This window comes from Dermacentor albipictus, chromosome 2 (genome assembly GCF_038994185.2).
Source record: "Dermacentor albipictus isolate Rhodes 1998 colony chromosome 2, USDA_Dalb.pri_finalv2, whole genome shotgun sequence".
Lineage (NCBI taxonomy): Eukaryota > Metazoa > Arthropoda > Arachnida > Ixodida > Ixodidae > Dermacentor > Dermacentor albipictus.
In genome coordinates this window covers 81,950,720-81,972,702 of record NC_091822.1, presented here as the reverse complement: position 1 = coordinate 81,972,702, position 21,983 = coordinate 81,950,720, and the positions used below count along the sequence as shown (strand labels likewise).

General features: G+C 43.1%; 2 protein-coding genes across 9 annotated transcripts in view; one reads left to right on the top strand and one right to left on the bottom strand.

Annotated features, from left to right (window-relative positions):
* Window positions 1-17,147, bottom strand: part of P5CDh1 (delta-1-Pyrroline-5-carboxylate dehydrogenase 1) — a 50,240-nt gene extending 33,093 nt beyond the window's left edge. The window contains exons 1-6 of the mRNA XM_065424048.2: window positions 16,918-17,147; window positions 11,817-12,015; window positions 6,888-6,935; window positions 5,947-6,102; window positions 2,820-2,900; window positions 2,280-2,354 (exon numbers count right to left, since the gene is read on the bottom strand). Coding sequence (XP_065280120.1) covers window positions 2,280-2,354; window positions 2,820-2,900; window positions 5,947-6,102; window positions 6,888-6,935; window positions 11,817-12,015; window positions 16,918-17,000 — 642 coding nt within the window. The 5' untranslated portion in view covers window positions 17,001-17,147. The remainder of the gene's footprint in view (window positions 1-2,279; window positions 2,355-2,819; window positions 2,901-5,946; window positions 6,103-6,887; window positions 6,936-11,816; window positions 12,016-16,917) is intronic.
* A 1,768-nt stretch (window positions 17,148-18,915) lies between these two features.
* LOC139055978 (uncharacterized) overlaps window positions 18,916-21,983 on the top strand; it is a 45,178-nt gene continuing 42,110 nt past the window's right edge. For 4 of the 8 annotated variants that reach the window (XR_011512061.1, XR_011512060.1, XR_011512058.1 and 1 more), the window contains exon 1: window positions 18,920-19,069. The gene's annotated coding sequence lies outside the window, so the exon portion shown is untranslated. Of the gene's footprint in view, window positions 19,070-21,983 lie in introns of all 8 variants that reach the window. The other 4 variants (XR_011512064.1, XM_070533696.1, XM_070533698.1 and 1 more) reach the window with 2 other exon arrangements.

Genomic DNA, 21,983 nt, shown 5'->3' with positions numbered 1-21,983 from the left:
CACCATGCATTATTAAAAGCCAAACCAGCAAGCGAGAAGAGGAAAAGCTAATGTCGCGATCTGTTACTTCTGCCACGTGTGCACAGGAATTGCGTCTTGTGGCCGACAATGATTTGAATGTAGCTGGCATGTGTTTTGCACACATTTTGACAATGGCTAGACTGCACCACTAGCTTCTGTTTCTTTCGTTATTTCGTTCGAAATGCAAAACTGTTAATGTGCCAGGAAAAATGGTGGAACGGTTGTAAAGGAGAGGAAATAGGGCTTACTTGAGTATAAAATTACCCCCCCCAGTAGCAAGATGCCCACCCCTCAAAAACTTCTCAGGCGAACCCTGCTTGAGTTGCATACTGCAGTGTTACACGACACAAAATTGCAGGGCATATAATTTGCACTGCCAACAAAGCACAAGTGTCCACTGCGCCGCACTGGCTGACGGCTTTCATTTTTCTTCTCCATTGTACAGCCACAGCAGCATCAATACCCTTCCAAAAGAAGGCTGTCTGCTTTATGACTTCATCACATTATAACGCCAACATAACATCACTCTTTGGACCACTAATTATTTTATTGTTCCCCTCGCAACTACATCTTAAAACTCTTGTAATATTTATTCTTACAGCATTGTTACCAACTACTCACTCTATGCAACCAGCTTGATCAGGATGCTATATACCGCATTTAATTGCATCATGATCGCACTCGTGTAATGATCGCACCCCTGAATTTTGTCGTCAAAATTCCATTTTCTTCTTTCCCATGTAATGATCACACTCCGAACTTGCCACAGTGATATGTCGTGTGCCAAGCCTAGCTAATGATGATCGCGCTTACCATCTGTCGAATGCTACGCGAGCAACTCTTCAAGACATACCAAGCGGTCCGCATGCACCAAACATTCTTAAGCAGATGCCCCGTTTCATTCCTTTCATGACTTTCCGCACTTCCATGAAAAAAAAATCTACAACCAAACTTGCCTTGGTTTTATTATTTGTAGGCTTTATAATGGTTGTGCTCAACAACAACAACAAAAAAGGTGCCTCTTGGTTATTCTCGTCTGCACTCGTGAGCATGCAACAAATCACAAGCGGCAATGATAGTAGCCACGTTTATACTGATACATTAGAAGTGTACCCTATTCAGACACTGACGTTTGTAACACAGGTAAAATATTCGCCCACCCTTAGCGGAAAATGTGCCGTATTAGGATAGTAGCGAAGACAAATGCCGTAGTTTTCGCAGCATGCCCGCCATATGTTTCTATGTCACTGGTAGCTAAGCGGGCCCATCTCTGTTTCTGTCCCCTCAAAGTGGACATGGCTACGTTATTGTCACAAGCTTGCCAGTATTAATGATATTATTCATTACAGATAGGGAAGAAACTGTTTCAATGTGCGTAATGTACTCACGAGAAGAAAAGAAATCGCGTTCAGCACGTTTGGCTTGCTCCGCCGACAGCCATTTTTGTTTTGGTGTCCCGCACTGTTACAGCGGCAGCCACCTGTTTGTTGACGTGTTGTCATCCCGCGGCAAATGCGGGATGAAAAAGATTTTTTTTCTTTGTGCGGGAAATTTACTTTATGTAATGATCGCACTCTTGAATTTGCGTCAATTTTCGTTTACATAAAAGTGCGATCATGATACAAGTAAATACGGTACGCAGTGTTCTAAAAGAAATTTTTTGGTTCCAATGGTCCGCAATGGGTATGGTAAATGGAGAAATTCAAGTGCTGGAGTAGACGAGTGGAATGTTATATTCACAGAAAATGTGCAGCCAATTTTCAAACATTGTGAAAACTGTATTTTTGTGACCTTCTTTCCTATGTTTAATGCTACCCTCACCACATGCTTCTTCTAGTGCATTTCCCTTTAGTTGCGAATTTTTTTTATACTGTCTGCATTTTGAGGACTTTCTGTATTGTAATCTTTGCATGCTCTGAAGTGAAAGTGCTTATTGTTGCTTAGTGTTTTAAGTACATGCGTCTGGGCTATGTGTATTTTGTTGCGCTTACTCTACATGGTTATGGATCCTAACTAGCCCCGAGCTAGGGAATGAAATTCATTGTTCACATATTTTACCCTGTTATGTATGCAAGAAATAAACTTCAATTCAACTCCACAAAAAAATTTCGAACTTAATTATGGATGTCCAGGTATATTAAACATTAGTTGTTTCCACCTATATATAAGCTCATCACTTACCTAGGCACAGGTAATTGCAGATAGATACCTCAACATTTACTGTGTTACTCACACAAACAAGACACTTTAAACCTTACCTCAAGCCCACGCTGCCGGTAGTGGTTCACTGTGACTTTGGGATCAGTAGAAATGGGCTCGTACTTTGTGAGCTCCTAGGATGCATAAACCGACAAAAGTCAATGAAAAGGACCACAGTGGAGATGGCAAAATAGAAGTCTGCACACAGAGAATACAGTTTCCTTCAAAAGAAATTCGACTGAAGCAAACATGCCTTAGACATCGTTATTAAAGATTAAAAAAGACCCCACTAACCTCAGCTTGCACACAATGCAGCAGACAAGATGCCATGGTGTGAACAGCTGAACAGACATGTAGAGTCAATTTGCGATGTACTAAACACACTGTCGCAGAGGAAACCCAAGGAAAGCACGATTTCATAGCCTAACTGCCAATTAACAAAATGCTGCAGTTGGAACAGTTGTGACAACTTATATTATCGACCGATATGTCTGTAGAGCTTCCTGAACTCACTATCAATTTACTAGAGTATGTACGGCTCACAATACTGATCTGTACAGTGGTCGTATTACGTGCCCTTTGAGTATCAGCAAACTCACTTTGGCGAAGTAGGCATTGAACCTCAGGAAATCGGCAAGTTCAGCTGCTGAGTCAATCTCTGCCTGGAAGACAGTCTTGCCCTGAAAGGCAAGAGAAAGCACAGAAAGAAGTATGACGCTCTCAGCAATGTATAGGGCCATAGTTAAGAAAACCTGCACTCGCAGAAAGCCTAACCCCCAAGCACTGTTACAGAGGTAACTGTTACCACTCCACCAGCACCAACCACAGTCGCCCAGTGGCAATGGCACTGCACCGATGGGCTCGTAGTCACGGGTTTGACCAAAGCCGCAGTGGCGGCATTTCGATGGGGGCAAAATGCAAAAATGCTCATGTATTGTTCATGACAAACAACCCCAGGTGGTTTAAACTAATCCAGAGTTTCCCACTACGGCATCCCTCATAATCAGATCGCGGTTTTGGAATGCAAAACCCAAAAGCATAATTTTTTACTAACCACTCCATTAGCAAGGGTGTACATATTGCGATTTCGTCCTTCATCATGGTGCTCCAAAACAACTCTTTAGAGACAAGGATCCACAATTTGTATCTAAAGTGATCGACATTCTTGGTTGCCGTGCAACCTGGCACAAGCTTGCCACAGCTTGCCACCTCCAGACTAATGAGCTAACATAACGCTTGAATCACACTCTCACAAATGTATTATCAATGTATTCCTTCTGACCAATGTGATTAGGACATGAGCCTACCATTCACGATGTTTGTTTACAATTGCCATGATGTCACCGGATTCTCGCCGCTCTATTTGATGTTTAGCCACGATCCTGCTTTAACTATGGCTGCCTTCCACTGCACTTACCACCATTGATTATGCCCATGATGCCATTGCCCGAGCCGGTCACACCAGTCATATTTCCTGCCAGCGAGTAGCCACATTGTAATAGCACCAGAAAGCACTATACGGCAGGCATTGCCGGCTCAACTGATTCCAGCGAGGCTTCTTCCTCTTCCTCTAGACACCAACGCATTGGGTTGGGCTCTCGGAACAACTACTGTTGCCTTACACTGGCCCTTACAGCGTCCTTTGCCAAGTCACCAACCCTGCGTACAAAATCGTATCTTTTGCCCCACAACATTATCTGCTTGCCACCCGCACAGCGAAATTGTGCACATTGTGTGGCTCAAGCTGTACCATGCATGCGAAACTAAGCCTCACTCATCCTAGCTACCACTTCTCTCGTCCTCGAACACAACTAAGTCGGTGATCCTGACATCAGAGGGTTGTGCAATGGGACAGTCAGTCAGATGTGCCCACAAGGACACAATGAAATGAAGATGATGAAGGTACACCTAAGCTTGTGCGTGGATTTCCCGTACTGAGTATGCCTGTATATACAGTAGAACCTCGCTCATACAATTTGAGAAAAAAAAAACACAAGAAAAAAAACGTACTACCTGAGAAAATGTAGGATCTGAAGTAACTAAAAAATGTGACATACTCAATTGTACTTGGCATCTACGTAATACAAAGCATTATGCGAATCGTTGCGCACAAGGCACGAGACGCAACGGGAGCATCGGAGCATTATGGCATCGTGCAATCAAGAACTCGCGTCATGCCAAAGTTTGGATAAAAAAAGGCACTGGGTGCTCAGCATAGAAGAAAAATTAGACATCGTTTGTGCTATCGAACGCAACACGAAGAAGACGGCGCTGGCATGCGACAGGGTTCTGCTGTTGACTACAGTGTGTGGCATTTGGAATGCGAAGAAGTTGCTCTGCAGTGCTGCTGCGACCGTGAGGAGATGTCACCACGAGGTTTGACTTTTCGCCATTGTTGCCTCTGTTGTTGCCGAAGTGTCAACTAGCGAAGGTGATGACGACGACACAGAATGCGACAGCATGGGCAATTCAGGCCTGACAATGGCAGAAGCTGCACGTTATGTCAGCCCCATGAATGCAATCGTCGTGACGAGAACAGCACCCCGCAATGAAAGACGCGCCCCATGACTTCTGCAGTGCTACCACCCGTGTGCACGGACAACATGCAACATCAACGAGGAAACCTGCCCTGCGAGTGTTTGCCGAGAAGAGGGGGCTGGTTGAAAAGCTGGTTCGCAGCTTCAGTAAGTTTGAGGCCGCTGTCGTCGCTGCTAGGCCGTTGCAGCATCAAACAAAAATAACACTTTTGTTGCGTGAAGTGAATAAATACTGCATGTTTTTTCCCCTTTTCATCGCATTCTCTCCTAGTTCAGTTTTTGACAGGTAAGTGGGCAATCTCATGCTATTTCGGTTAAGCAGTACTACTGTTTAGTACATACTTTTTTCGAGCTCCGACCAACTACAGTTTAACGAGGTTTCACTGTATATCCTTTAATTTCTTCAAACCTGTACGTTGTTTTTTTATCCAACATTGTTATGCGACTTTGGTGAAAGTGGCCCTTTATTCTTTCTCCTTTTTATCACAGAAAACAGAATGAAAAATAAATGTACATTGTGATCATCACCACTGGACTAATGTCCAAAACACACGGTCCCACGGTCATGATCTGCACCGCAAGAATAGAAATGTTACTGAAGTTTATTTATCGAAATTTACATAACCCCACCGATACTTCAGTTGCTGTTATAAACTGGTTCGATGAGCTTGTGGTGCTGCTTCCTTTAAGTATGAAATTAATAGTTGAGTGGGTGCGTAATATAAGGCTCTGAAAAATTGCTCAATGACTGTATTTGTATTTCCTTTGCTCTAAACTCGACGCAAATGAAAAAAAAAATCATGAAATTGTTGAAGCCAATATGACAATTGTAAAATATTACTACTTGTCGCTGGGATAGTAAGTTCATACTTCGTGTACTAACGGGACTCGAAATGAAGTGGAGCAAGATCAGGACAGGAAAGACTCTTTCCTGTCCTGGTCTTACGTGAAGCAAGATGAAGTAAGACCAGGTCAAGAGACGCACCTTTTCCTGTCCTGGTCTTATTTCGCTTTGTCTTGTGCCCCATTACACCATCATAAGTATGAAAATTGTAAAAGTCGGCAAGCATGACTTAGTAATGTGAGTTCCTGGAACGCTTCTGCACTCTGGGACAACTCTCACTGCACATAACCACCACCAAAAACCTGTGCTGAAAGCAAACAAAATGAATCAAACACCAGCACGCACCTGTCCGAGCATGGTAGCAGCGTTGAGCTTGTAGCGGTACTTGCTGCTGACCAGGTCAGCCGCGCGGAGGAACAGCTTGACTTTGTCATTGAGCGGCTTGGCCTCCCACTCCTCCCGGGCCTTGAGGCTGGCGTTGATTGCATCTTGGATTGTCTCCTGCCAAGAGTTGATAGGTGGATAAAATTCTCCTTCAACATGAAGCCAGATGAAACTGGCACCATATCCTATGAAACATTCATTCACCTTGTCGCCACTGGTCCTCAAGAAAATACCATTTTGTGCAAGACCATGACATTGTGAAAGACTTAAAAAACACTTGTGAAGCAAGTTAAAAATGCTATGTGATGATGCAGCAATCAAAGATGAAAAATCTAAATAGTAATTTTTAAAATGCTACGCTATGCTACACTTTTATCTGCATCTTTAGGCAAGTTAAAGAGCTTTTTGCCTAAACAAAGTGAAGAAACAGTGTATTTGTCTGCACACATGGAGCTGCTGCTGTGTACACGTGCTCATGCTATTCGATCAAACAATGGGTTTTCAGGTTTGCAGTAGACTTCTCGGCAGTAACAACCAACTGTAAAAGTGGTTGGGTCAATAAGATTTTGTTGGGCACAAAGTTAAAAATTGTCCCACCAGTAACAAAAATTTGCGCAAGTGGATGATGATAGAAATGCCAGTGCAAACACTTTGTGAACATTATCATATAGTAGATAGCCATAATCAGGCCTAAGTGGAAATGCAAGTGATTTCAGAATACACAGACTAAACTTGAATATGCAAGTCATTGTCACTGGAGAAGAAAGCATGCATCTACAAAAAAAAAAAAGAAACAATAAGCCACTTTATTTATGATTGCATTAAATTTTATGGTGGCTATACACTGTTGTCAGATTTGCTGTTACTTAGAATTCTCAAACGTTGACAAAAAGAGTGTTCACCTTAGATGCCCAGTAGTACTTTGCCACCTTTTTTGAATGATCAAATGGCTGCAAGGGAAAAAAATGAGCATTTAAGATTTCAGTCTGCAACACACTGCATCAGGTACAAGAGCATGTTGGTGTCGAGAAAGCAGGCTAGGCAGATAGAGGCATGCTGTATGGACCCAGCAATGCTGAATTCTAACTGTGCTTACAACAGTCCAATATGCCCTAAAATTATAGGAGTCAGCATCTAGCATAACAAACATGATTTCTTTCACTAAAACGGTACTTAGCAAGTCACTAAAATCTTCTGTGTCACAGAAGCCAAGCCCCAAGCTCCTACTGATGTTAGCTTCGTCTGCCCAGATAAATCTGGAGCTCAATTTTAAACAGAGATTGGTGCGCACACTTGCAATCCATGCCATTGAGTGAATGACTTCTACTGGCCACCATTTGCTTACCACTAGCCATATTCACACAGATGCAGCAGTGCTGGGGTGTTCTTAAATGACACGTGCACAACTATTCAATGCCATGAGTGACTCTTCAACCTATCTGCTGGCATAAAAGTTTGGAGAGCAACACAACCTTTATGAAGTAGTTTTTAAAGTTTATTCCATGCCATGAAAATTTGCGTGGCACAGGAATGTTCAGAATTTATTGCTGGCTAAATAATCGGTACTGAGATGTAGCTACTAGCACTCTTGTCCTCAGAGCGCACGCCTGCTTTAGCGACACCCAGTCCAGTTTCGACTTCAATGTGATGTTTCTTTCTATACAAAGTGGACTCTCTTGCATATGACATGAAGCCCAGAGAAAGCTAACAACTCCTTCTCTCACGTAAAGAAAAAAAAATTGCTGGAAATCAATTGCTAGTTAACAGTCCCTTTATCAAATACTGGGTTATCAAAGACATGGACGGACACAACAGGGCTTTAGCCGAGCATTTACGACCTGCTGTACTCAGACCGGTGTATTCTACAAATCTGCACACAGCCACTCCATGAAAACACTACTGCACGTGTGCGCAACGCTCATGCCGGCACATGAGGCAGAACGCTGCCCTTGCTCTACTAGAGCCGACGGAGTGAAGCGTGGCACGCAATTGCTTGGTTATCATATAGCAACCAAGCTAACTGCACGTCTCTTGGAGGTGCATTTACCAAAACGTGAGTGGAGCTAACCGTAAGGGATGCTCAGCTAAAACAGTCCAATGCTGGTGGCGACATTTTGTGATGCTTTGCCCAATAACTTGTTCCGTGTTTGTGTTACAGGACTATTCTCATTCAAGAAAAATAGTAAGCATAAATGATTACATTACTACCGATGCTATACACAAGCAGTTAGGTAGAATGTGGTTAGTCACCGCAATGATGCCTCTGCATCCTCAATGGCTAAATTATGCACTGCAAGGTGGCGTCTCCAACGTGGCCTTCGTACATCCATGCCTGCAGTAACTCGGTGCAGCAGAATTGCATTAATTCAACTCCGGTTAGTATTTCCATTTTTTTTGTGAATTCAATCCTAGCCAAAGATCCCAGGCCAGTGCCCATATATTTCTATGAGCCAAACTCTTGTTATTTCAATCTTGAAATTGGCCCTCGCCAGACAATTCAAACTTGCCTGGTCAGCATGCACGTGCCTGCTGACCCTGATGACTCAAGCATTTGTCTTGGCATCAAAGACCAGTTACCCCTTGCCCAAAACACCCATTTTCAGCCTGCCTTTGGCAGATTTTGAAGCGAAAACAGCAGCTTACAATGTCCGATTCCCATATTTACCGTATTCTAACGTGGCCCTTTTTTTCCCAAGGAAACTGTCTATGTGTTAGAACCAGATACGAAATTGAAACTGTGTTTGCGGTGTTGGCAATAGTCCACTATCTGAGCCAGCATCGTCGCCATTGTCCTCGCAAGCTGACAGTGGCAGAGCAAGTTTTCTCTTAGGGTGACGACTTTGCACCACTATGAGGCTCATTTAAAAGATTAATTACATTACTTGGTAAGTTAGAGGCAACAATTGCGTCGCATGCTTTCAAAATTCCGGAGGGTTGCATGCATCGCAGGACAAAGCAGTTAGCCTAGGTGTTGGCCACCATCCCGTTTGTGGCTGTACCACAGTGGTTCAAGAAATGCAAAATATGAAACATAATGGGCAGCAAGGAGGGTGTCTGGTTGCGGTCCACAGACAGTCATAAAACATAATCTAAACTTGAAGACATAAGTTTTAAAAAAAATCCCTTCTACGAAGGGAAACTGCAGGTTTCATTTTATTTCCGGTTGCCAGAATCAGGTGTATGCAACTACATACAGTTAAACCTCGATATAACGAAGTCGGTAAAAGTGGCAATTTGCTTCATTATATTAAAATTTCGTTCTATCGAAATTCTACCTTTCATGCAAGTATGTACAGACGCCGATCGATTTTTCTTACACGGGAAGGGCCCACAGAATTTTCCGAATTATCGGGCGATAATAAAAAAGCTAACTTGAGTGAGAAAGCAATTCGTTTTGATAAATTTGGAAGTCGGCGACGAATGATACGGTTTCATGCCACGTACTTCGACCATATCTCGGTGCCACGAATTAAGCATCGCCAGCCACGCTTTCACGCGCACTCCGCCCCCGCTGATAGCGTCGCCCGCAATGGGATGACGTTATCAGGAAAAGCGCCGGCAGCGGGGAGCGAATGCTTCCTGCCTCTCGCTCCAGCGGGTCACCCAAACTCGAGGTTACGCTATCTCCAATGCTAAACGCGCGGTGAGACAGCTTACATGGTGCCACGCCGTCTCGGCAACTCCCACTATTTTCATGCGCGTGACATTACCTCTAAAGCACGGTACGCGGCTGCTAGGGTGCACTAGACAACAGTCTAGCGGTTGCGTATGCGCTCAGCCGCGCTTACAGCCATGCGCAGCCACGGCCGAGACACACGCCAACTTACCCACCCCCCGCCCCCTAGCGCGTGCTCGATCGCATTACCCGCGAGCTCGATCCCCTCCAACTTTTTTTCCTTTTGCCCGCGCGGGAAGGCGGCACTCGTGAAGCACCATCTTCTCTCACCATCGCACACTTTCACTCCCACCTAAAGCACATAGTGCGCGGAGTGCGATAGGATCTGGACTTCATACGGAGCATGATGCGGCTCCACATCGGCGGTCGGTCTTGTCGCGCGACTTGAGAGGTGCGTTTGCAAACAGCTGCTTCTAATTCAATCATTTGACCATCTGTGTCCGAAGAAGTTTCCAGTTATTGTCTCGGCATTCCTTTGAGGCGGCAGTCAAATTTATTTATACTGAAATGGCATACAAACACATTTTGTTATCATCATCATCAGCAGCCTGGTTACGCCCACTGCGGGGCAAAGGCCTCTCCCATACTTCTCCAACTACCCCGGCCGTGTTCTAATTGTGGCCATGTTGTCCCTGCAATCTTCTTAATCTCATCCGCCCACCTAACTTTCTGCAGCCCCCTGCTACGCCTCCCTTCTCTTGGAATCCAGTCCGTAACCCCTAATGATCATCGGTTATCTTCCCTCCTTATTGAATGTCCTGCCCATATGCCCATTTCTTTTTCTTGATTTCAACTAAGATGTCATTAACTAGCGTTTGTTCCATCACCCAATCTGCTCTTTTCTTATCCCTTAACGTTACACCCATCATTCTTCTTTCCATTGCTCGTTGCGTCGTCCTCAATTTAAGTAGAACCCTTTTCGTAAGCCTGCAGGTTTCTGCCCCGTACGCGAGTACTGGTAAGACACAGCTGTTATACACTTTTCTCTTGAGGGATAATGGCAACCTGCGGTTCATGATCTGCGAATACCTACCAAACGCACCCCAGCCCATTCTTATTCTTCTAATTATTTCAGTCTCATGATCCGGATCCATGGTGACTACCTGCCCTAAGTAAGTGTATATTCCCTTACCACTTCCAGTGCCGCGCTACCTATCGTGAACTGCTGTTCTCTTCCGAGCCTGTTAAACATTACTTTAGTTTTTTTCAGATTAATCTTTAGACCCACCCTTCTGCTTTCCCTCTCCAGGTCAGTGAGCACATGCATTGCAATTGGTCCCCTGAGTTACTAAGCAAGGCAACATCATCAGCGAATCGCAAGTTACTAAAGTATTCTCCATTAACTTTTATCCCCAATTCTTCCCAATCCAGGTCTCTGAATACCTCCTGTAAACATGCTGTGAATAGCATTGGAGAGATCGTATCTCCCTGCCTGAAGCCTTTTTTTATAGGGATTTTGTTGCTTTCTTTATGGAGGACTATGGTGGCTGTGGAGCTGCTATAGATATCTTTCAGTATTTTTACATACAGCTCGTCTACACCCCGATTCCGTAATGCCTCCATGACTGGTGAGGTTTCGACTGAATCAAACGCTTTCTCGTAATCAATGAAAGCTATATATAAGAGTTGGTTATATTACGCATATTTCTCTATCACCTGATTGAGGGTGTGAATATGGTCTATTGTTGAGTACTGTTATACTGAGGTTCTAACTACATGGTGTTCTTGGGACAAGAGGTTATGAAAAGTTAAATACTTCATTACATCATGAATTTCATTGTATTTAAGTTCGTTATATCAAGGTTTAAGTGTATTTGTTTTTGCTTGGTTCTGTAGAAAAATCAGGTGCAGATGAGATTTTGGTGCACTCTGTTTTCTACTATGAACCCACGAAAACTGTCCACACATTATATTTGGAGGCATGTAGAATTGGGTAAATACTACCAAATGAAGGATGGGTGTGTCTAGATATTTTACCACATCTTTTGTTAATTCGACCTGAAGGATATTTCGGTGAATTCCAATGGACATATCAAAGCCACATTAATTAAAGTCGACTGTATTCTGTGATGGGTAGTAAGTATACGGACAAGCTAGAACTCTCCAATGTTTGAAATTAGCAATGCAGCACTGCCGACACAGTGGTTCGACGCACCGCAGTGTGGTAACGTGCTTCTGACGTCCTGATCTCCTTGCCACCAACGACAATGGGCACTTCAGTGCATGTGTCCTTGAGCTCGTTGAGAGCATCTTGCAGTGCTTGTCGCTCCTTGCTTCCTGGTAGATAGGACAGCATGGGCTCGTTGGCCACAGTGAATTCGTCCACATGCTGGGAAAATGTCAGTGAGCGCACCCTGCACAGAAACGCAAAACGTTCCAACTTGTCAAGGAAAGGGAAATAATGCAGGAGCAGGACAGACAGAGGCAACAACACCGAGTGCCTCTCTAATCAATAGCTATATGACATATATGACAAATCTTGACATGACAAATTGAATATGACAAAGCAGTTTTGCAGAAATCTGCAAAGTGGATGGAAATTTCACAAAAAGGAATAACTCATCCAACCAACAGTAGCATGAAGCTACAAAGGAAGCCCAAAAGCATTTCTCAGAAAGAAAAGCTTCGTAGCTGAAGAGAAACACGTCTTGGTCAAGGGATCAAACTTTTGACCAATGCTTTTCTGGGGTGGTCGGCTCTACCATCTGATCGAACCATGAAGGAACTGACTGTAGACCAGAGGGTAGACGAACCGCCATAGAAATGCACTGGTTTCAAGTTTGACGTACGTTACGGGAAATGTTCTTCCAACAAATGCAAAGCTTTTGTTCCGATAGATCTGCATGCGTTTGCTTTGTAGCTTCATGTTGCTCATGAGTCAGTGACAATTTCTCCCATTCCAGGTCCAAAGCTGAACAACCAAGATGGAGATGACCAAAAATACTCTGACAAAGAGATAAAATAAACATATGGAGTTTGAACAGAATCACTCTAGTTTGGCTACTTTGCACTGAAGACTGGGAACGAATGACAAGAAGGAGGACAACAAACAATTCTGATTGTTTCATGGGGCTTACCAACCTAAAGCAGCACAGGGTCTGAAAGAGATGCTATCGTGAAAGGCTCCGGATTGATTCTGGTCATCCGCAGTTCTTTAGCATGTAGCCAATGACTTGTACACACACATTTTTTTGCATTCCAGGCCTTTTGGAATGCAGCCACGGTAGAAGGAAGCCAATCTCATTACTTCTGTGTTCAGAGGCAGAATGCTGTAGCTACTGCGCCACCACGCCATGCAAGCCAAACAGTGACTTCCATGAGTAAAACTCTTGCTTGGGCTAGTTGGTTCATGCTTGAAGTAGTAAAGGCAAGGTGCAGAAGACCAGGACTAAGGAAGAAGAACACAAACGACAGGACTGGCAAGTGACTTGCATGCACACATGTAGATGAATGTTAACTAATGAAGCGATGTTCCGCATACATGGGTTCCATGGCCTACAAGATAATGTCCATCCCGATTTCCTACACTTTTGGCTGGTGTAAAATTTATTGCACCTTTCACCTTTACCTTGCTTGTCCTTATAGCACATTCTTAGAACACATTTATCGTATGCAGCTTTATGCTACTGCTCCCACTTATTCACCTTGCTGGTCTTTCTCCATAGTAAGATAGTAACACTACGAAAACCAACATGCACTAAGCTGGTGCAATGCCAGCTATGCCAAACAAAATTGCAAGCTTGGTTCTTCGCCACAATCACAGTTCACTTCAGGTTGAACTAATAATGATTAACTGACTGATTTATTATGGTATTGCATAATGTTGACTGCAAATACAGTATGTTACCAGCTTCTCCATAGTGTTAAATTATTGAGAAAATGAAGGCCAACAATAGGTAAAGCGAGCGCTTACAAAGATTTTGGCATGTATTGGCCAAAGAGGATAATTCTGCAATATTCCATTGCAGATTAGATTTTGTAGCAACAATACTGTCTAAAGATGTGTAGCATTACACAACTACTAAAGTAATCTTGAAGATGCACAAAAAAGATGTATAAATGGCTTTAGAAATGCGAGGCACAGCTGACGGCAATTGATCTTGGTTTTGGTGACCATAACAATGGTGCAATATTCTCGTAGGGTTTATTATCACTAAAATAGTAACAGAAAAAACGAAGATTTTTTAATATTGTAAAGGTGAGGGAGAAACCAGTAACAGGGCAATTTTTTTTTTTCAACATTTCGAACATGCTATAGAGAAGTGTACTTTGCAAGTTAAGCAATATGCCAATCAATTTTGCAATACTTTAATCCCATGCCAAAAGTTTAGCAATGCACAATGGCAGTTCCTGCAACAGGAGATGAACAAACCATTCCAGCCTACAATATCAAGTTCCACTCAAGTGACTCAACCTGCTTAGGCGCAGGTCCTGACTGCTCTGCAAGCAGGAAACATGATGCAGCTGCCATGCTCAGCTTAGCAGTTGCAAATATGGTGCGTGATATGACTGCTGGATCAGATGGTTAGAAAGAACATTCTACAGATGTATGGAATTATCGAGCACCAGAAGGATGGGCACTGTGCTACAAAGCTAACATAAAAGTTCAGCCACTGATCATCCGGACTGATGCTGAGCATGTTACGAAACACTTACATTTGCTTTATATGGCTTATGTACAGAGTATGGCCTGATGAAATTTCAGTTTCTGCCGCTCGCTGCCCAAGATTCTAAATATAATTGGCACTTGGCTTTTTCATTTTGCATCCAGGATGCCAAAGTAGCTCACTCATTTCACACAGCAACACTCATTTCTGAAACCCTTTGTACTATTAATTATTCATATCTTTTAAATGCAGTACTTTTCCAAGTTCACTTAAAAAGGCTAAGATTGTTCCTGTACATAATAAAGGTGAGAAAACAGAGGTGTTTAACTATCCCTCTATTTCTATTCTCTCATCGATTAGTAAAGCTGTTGAGAAGTTATTTTACAAGCACCCGAATATTTACTGTAAAAATTTAAGGTTGTTGAAATCATGTAAATTTGATTTTCACGCTGGTAGTTCGGCTAACTTAGCTTTAATATCCCTAATCGATTACCTTCATCACTCAATTAATACTAGTAACTTCGTTGGTTCACTATTTTTGAACTTGACTAAAGTTATTGCTACAAATCATAACATAGTTTTTACTAAACTAGAAGGCCCGGGAATCGCCAGTCCAGTGCTAAATCTCCTACACTGTTACCTGCATGATAGAAACAGTTTTTTTTTTCAGGATGTGCTTATTCTGATAATAAAGTGATTAATTAAAGTGTACCACAATACAGCACACTAAGTCCCTTACTATTCTTTATTTGTATTATTGATTTACCCATGCATCTTAAACCTGCACTTTGTGTGACACTCTTTTAACAACCTTAATTTTAAAGAAAACAATGAGCTTGAACGGAATGTTGCACTGTGTTCTTCCCAATCACTTAATTATCAACCCTACCAAAACTCAGTTCATGATTTTTCGAACAAGCAAAAAAAAATACTGCCTGGCAGGCATGCCTGAGGTAACTCGAGATGGTCATCACATTAGATTCTATACAAACGTTTTCTCAACATACAGCCTTCACTAAGCAAAAATGTATTATCGGTATATGAGTAGTAAACAAATCAAGGCATTTTTTCCAAAGTCGTGCTATTAGCATTATACTTTGCTTTTATTGACAGTCACATGAATTATGGGATTGTTTCCTGTGGAAATGCATATTACTGTAATGTCTCAGTCCAGCACTTAGGAAATCAAGCAATAAGCATGATCACTAACAGCATCTTTTGTTTTGCGAGTGCTACTCTGTTTCATGAAAGCAACATCCTTCTAATGACACGCTTGTTCAGCTATTGTCTCAGAATTCTGGTCTATAGATCAGTGCTTACTAAACAGCTTTCACACAAATTCATTGATTCCAGGTATCTCAATAATAATCATACCAGATTCGCATATAACTCCAATTATCCACGGCCGATGGTTTATTCTAACTACAGAAAAAAGACATCGCCATCTGCGGCTATAAAGCTATGGAATGGTTTACCCACCATCATTAAATCTTCATCATCCTTTCATGCATTTAAAATGCCCTTAAGCATTTGTACATGTATAACTAAATTCACATTATACTACCTTTGCCATTTGTATGTATTGACTGTACATTTACGTACTAGAGGATTGTATACTGGCAACTGTATTTCCTTCGTTTAATTATTCTATATTGTATCTTATATGATTGTGGTTCTTTATTTTTACGTAGCATTGCTAAGTCTCCACATCGTTATTACTAACCGAGGGTCGCATTGCAGTTTTTTTTTTTCTTTGGGACCCTCGTCTGTATATTATCTCAAAACCATTCACTGTATTTAAAGAATAATAAACTGAAACAGTGTCGTGGAGCCACAAAGTCGCGAATACACGCACACAAGTAATATACGTGCGGTTTAAATGTGTTTGTCAAAATAATCATGCGGTAATTACTTAGTTGCAACTGGAAGCAATCCAGCATCAAAATATCACATATCGTTTTTCTTCGCAATGTGATAACGAAATGCAAGTTATGAACGGTCCATGCAGTCATATCCACTCGCAGTGAACACAGGCAGGCAAATACATGCAGATATTAATAGCAAAATAACAATTCTGTGCATCGAGCAACACAACATGGTCGTTAGCGTGTAGCGTTGCGTGTGCTTCCGTAAGACAGAAGTTTGTATGGCTGTTCGACTTCAATCGTTTCTCGCGCGGAAGGGCGGCGATCTAGGTTAGTAACATGTCATTTAGGGGTTCATACTTAAGCCGACGTGTTCGATAAGATAGTAGGCACCACGCCTGGATGTATCATGCAAACACAAGAGTGCAAGAAAAGCGCGGCAATATGACAGCTGTCCGTGACGCGCAGAGGCATGTGCGATTAGATATACTGCCGTCATTGCGCAATCCATGGAGCACTCGACGTATTCCCCAAGATATTGCCACATGCTAGATGCGATCACGCGGTTGGACGGCGCGGCAACGGCCAAGTCTTACTTCACACCACAGCGCGACTGCACAAGGCAGACGTCACCCGATACAGAAAACTAATCAACTGGCACAACCCAGAGGCCGATAACACGAAAATCCACGAACAACGGTGTGCGAAACCCGCTTCAGAAACTGTACGCATAGGCTTAAATACTTGGCCGAACCACGCTGTGCTACACCCCGCGTCGGCTCACCTCGACGCGCAGGCCAATTGCAGCCCCTTGTGTGTTTTCATCAGCCGGTGTATCCGACATCGTTGTAGAACGGAGGATGCCATGGTTAAATGAACGGGTAGAAGCGTGCCAGCGTTGAAGCCACGGAAGAGCAACAAGCAACGACTACAACTGCCTGCACCAACTGCTCGACGAGTGACGGCACGAATTCGTCTGCTTTTGGAAGAAGCCTCGTTCCTGCTCACAGTTATCATGCGCAAATGAAAGTAGTGCAACAGCCAGATAAATGTTGCGCCGCAAGTAACGTATATATTTCAATAGTGTCTGAACATTAAAAGATGTCTAATGACTCGCATACCTTATTGTTGCAACAGTTTTACCTACGCCAAAAAAACTTATTTGAACTTTTCCATGCCAAGGTCATTCTCCGCTGTGTTGCTTCGCCTGCTTGACGAACTATTGTTTCTACTCAGCGGTGCGGCGCTGGGGAGATCTTGCGGTATTCGGGAAATATTGACCGCATATATTTCGTAGAAGCATTATAGCTTTACTCTTTACCCCTGTTTTACAGCATATACATCTCTATGTGATTTGGCACAATCCTATTTTATCCGTGTGCATGTGTAACTTTAATATCGTCTGCTGTAACCGCGCATACTCCTGTCGCCATGCCTACGCGCTCCTGCCGGTGATTAATCGTCTCATTCAATGACGGATATCGTTAGTTAGCTTCACAGGAAACTACGAAACGGACTGAAAGAAATATATTTGTTGATACTTCAGGTTTCATTATCCGTTAATTAAAACGTTGTCCGTTCATCTAAGTGCGGGCTGGCGAGAAATCCACGCGCACTCGAAATTCCTACGCAGCGTACGAGAACATACATAACACCAGCATCTCTTTTAGCTATAAGCGCAGTTATCTCCTCGCACACTTCTGTTGTGTTCACCACATACAAGCTCGTAGGCCGTATGACAAATGCGATATTTTGTAGCCTAAAACATACATTTGCTAGGCTGGATACAGCTCATGAAATTGACCCTACAACAAGCAGCAACTTTTGGACGACTTGGTGCCAGACGCGCGAAACATCCCAAACAACAATAAGATTTAATGCAGAAATCGTTATGTGTTCAAACATTAAGCATTGAAATAGGAAGCATTGAACCTTCCTGCCGAAAGCTAATGAAAGCACTTCTAATGAAAGCTTATACTGGAATTGTCACGTACTTCAACGTAACACCTTATATTCCATCCAACCTCTCCTTTTAGAACTACGCTGACAGCAGGCTTAAGTGTCATAAATATAACGTACTCGAGGTAGTTTATATAACTACAATTTCCGTATTGTAACTATTGTAACCACGAAACTCCCGCTGAATCACTCGACGAAATTTTTGAAATGAGGCATTTTAACAGCCATAAGTCACTTTTACAGAAACGCCATTGAGACAGATATACGTAGGTCACTTTTTTTTAATGAGATGCAAATAAAACAGAGACGTCACCCTATAATGGTGACGTATGCTCACTTGCGTTATCGCTAAAACGTAACTGTAGTGGTACAGTTGTAGAACTCAAGCTGTAACGGAGGATATAATTGTTTTCTTTTTCTTTTTGTGGCGGCGGGCTGTAACCAAGATTTTGTTCTGGTTGTTTTTCCTTCAAAAGGTCAATGATTAATTCGCTATATACAGCGTAAATTTAGGAGAAAATTCGCTGCATCCGATATGTATGACGTGCCGTCGAAGAAATGTAAAGGCGTTGTATATATATATATATATATATATATATATATATATATATATATATATATATATATATATATATATATATATATATATATATATATATTGTCCGAGTGGGCGCACGAGACGGTCATTTGCGGAATCGCCAGTTCACGGGATTGGCCAGTCGTTTCTGCGGGTGCGAGAGAGAAAATCTGGGGGCGTTTGCGCCTTAAATTTCTCCCTTTACCTAGGTACCACGGCGGAGCAGTTTCTTTGCTCGTTCTGTCCCTAGGCGTGCCTTGGCGTGGAGGCATTTTGCTATGTGTCGGCTGGCGATCCGTGCGTCGTGTACAAGTTTTCCTCGTGCGTCTCCTTGGGTGTTGCTGGCACAGTGCACTGGCGCGAACGATTGTTGTCGTTTGGTCAGTGGTCTCCCGTGAAGGCGAGTATGATATGGCGTTGCCCTGTCACTACCAGTGTCACACGTATACTTCTGATCGCGATCGGCACCGATCCGGATCGAAATTCTCGACTGTGATTGGGTCTCTCGCTCATTTTGTCCAAAGGAGGCAATCACGACCGCGAAATTCGATCAGGATCGGGCGTGATCGCGATCAGCGGTGAGCCAGAACACAAGATACACACACAGCGCACACTGTCAACAATTTCATTGCGAAAGCATTGCGACCTTTGAAGATTAGAGCATGGCACTAGTCACTTGATAGATATAGCATATATTACATATATAGCAAAATATATAGCATCTTTACAGTTTGCCCTGTGTGCGCGTTTTCGTTCCTTGCTTGTGCCTCTGTCACACTGGTATCTTACCGTCCTCGCGAATTTTTCCATGCGTCGAACGCTTCGAGAGGGCTCAGTTGCGCGTTATTCAATTGCCATAATTTAAACTTTAAAATACTACTAACTTGTAGCGTGGGGTCCTTTTTTTCACGTTTCTGTGTCTTCGTCCGCTTCCGCTGCTGCCTTAGTATGTCAAACGGCAAACTTCTGACTGCTGTTGCAGAAGTCTTGGCGTCACAAGTTGGCGGCTGGACGTAATAATATTTATTTTAAGTCCAGCACGCTTAGGCCTCCGCCACTCCAATCTACGGACTATCCTGCTTCCAGCTTTGATCTCCCCACTACCCCTTGGGTGCCCTGGGGATCCTGCGCCGCCTGCTTTATTATAACCTCAGGTCCTCTCCTGAGGCCTCCGGTTGCATGTGCCCTCCTGGAGCAGTGCTTGTAAAAAATCCAATCTATCGTCGCGACTTAAAAAGCGACCTGCGACTTATACTTATACAACACCAGTCAGAACCTTGCCTGTCGAACCAAGTCATTCTCACCTAATTATTTAAATGATTAAGCGACTTCTGTAGGTGTCGGTCAATGTCATATTAAGCGACTGGTGAATTTGTTCTCTTTACTGGACGGATCCTGCATCTCGGCATGTATTTTGTAGCTGTGTATTCGTATAGATGTAGGAGCTCGGTGGGAGATCTATCAGTGCAGGCAGCATGTGCTAACACCATGTGGCAGATACTGCTTGATAATTTCTAGTATATCATACCCGCGCGCAGCTATCGTGTGCGCCACAGCCCTTATAAGTTATTTGGCTCAGCCATAAGTTCCAGCTTTGCTCCGACACCACTTAAGTGCTGGTTTCCCATGTCTGTCTGTCCACCCAGTTCTTTAAGCTGACAATGGCCGCTGTCATATTAATTTTCATTTTTCGTTGCCAGGATCGTGATCCCCAACTTCACATTGCATTGGTACAAATAATAAGAAAACTTTGACCACTATTGTCACCACTTTGATTAAAGTTCAGGTCCTTGCAATAATGTGCATTTCACTGTTCAGTGAAAAAGCGCTGAACAGACTTGAGTGCCCGACTATAGACATCCTACACCTAAGTTCTCTCTCTTTCACTCCCCATTCCCCTCCCCACATGTAGGGTAGCAAACTGGACTCAGTCTAGTTAACCTCCCTGCCTTTCCGTCTTCCCTTCTCTCTCTCTCTCACTGTTCAGCTACCCACAGCACTAGCTATTAAGCACTTTTGCTCCATTGTATATCTGTCATGAAAAACTAGCATCAACATACATAATTACGGACGCTATGATTCAATTATGCACTCAGCATCTCTGTAAACTTGCAACATTCACCCTCTCAAGCATAAAGCGCACTCTCAAGGGCCATCATAAAACAATACCTATACATTTCTTTTCTTGGTAGTTCTTTGAAAGTATATTTTTTTCACTAGAAGGTTGGTAACAATGAGCACCTCACCGTCATGGGCTACCAGTTTGGTGCAATGTCCCACTCATTATAAAAATCTTATACTAGATGGATCGTCATTTGAAGAAAACCAATTCTTTAACAAATGGTCCATTCTGCGTTATGGTTCTACCTACCTGTCTTCTACAAGCAATGCATTCACATATGAAAGAACTGTATATAATGATAGTGATGAAGCAGTGCATCTGAAATAACCTTTGACATCATCACAGGAACTTGGAAACAGGTACCACATAGTGATAACTTCGATAATCATTAATCATGTCTTATACATGGCTGGACATGTTTTCGTTCGCTTCTGGCCTTCCTTGGGTCACATGATATTTTCTGTACCTCACAATGAGACCTTGAAGCATAGGCATCTAAGGCTTTCACCTTAAAATGGAAGGACGCAAAATTGATTGCTTCAGTGTTGCTTCCCCTGAAAATGAACTACTTGTACTTTGTTTAATTTATTCACTTGAGAAATGCACATATAATACCATCCATATTAACATAGCAGCATAGGCGGAGACTATGTGGGGGGCTCTGGGGCCCGAGCCCCCTCCGGAGATTTCCCGGGGGAGGGGGGGGCTGAGCCCCCCACCCTAGGCGAAGCCGAAGCCTCCCTCCCCCTTCCCCCCCACACACACACCTAAAGTGCCAATACCAGTGCTTTGTCACCCACATCATTTGACGTTTCTTTTCACTTTCCTCGACTTTTTCCCTTGAAATTTTACTGAGGCTAATAGCTTACTGCATCCTTGTTGGCGCAGACTTGAACGGCTTTTAATTAATATTTTCGATTATTTCTGCAAAAAAGAATGTTAAATTATGCGGTTTTATTTGCCGAAACCACGATCTCATTGTGAGGCACCGCATAGTGGGGGACTCCGGAAACTTGGACCACGGGGGGCTCTTTAACATGTACATAAATCTAAGTACATTGGTGTTTTCACATTTCGCCCCCATCGAAATGCGGCCGTCGTGGCCGGGATTAGATGTGGCGATATCGAGCTTAGCAGCCATATTATCTCGAGCTTAACACGAGATAACATGGCTGTTAAGCTCGAGATCTCG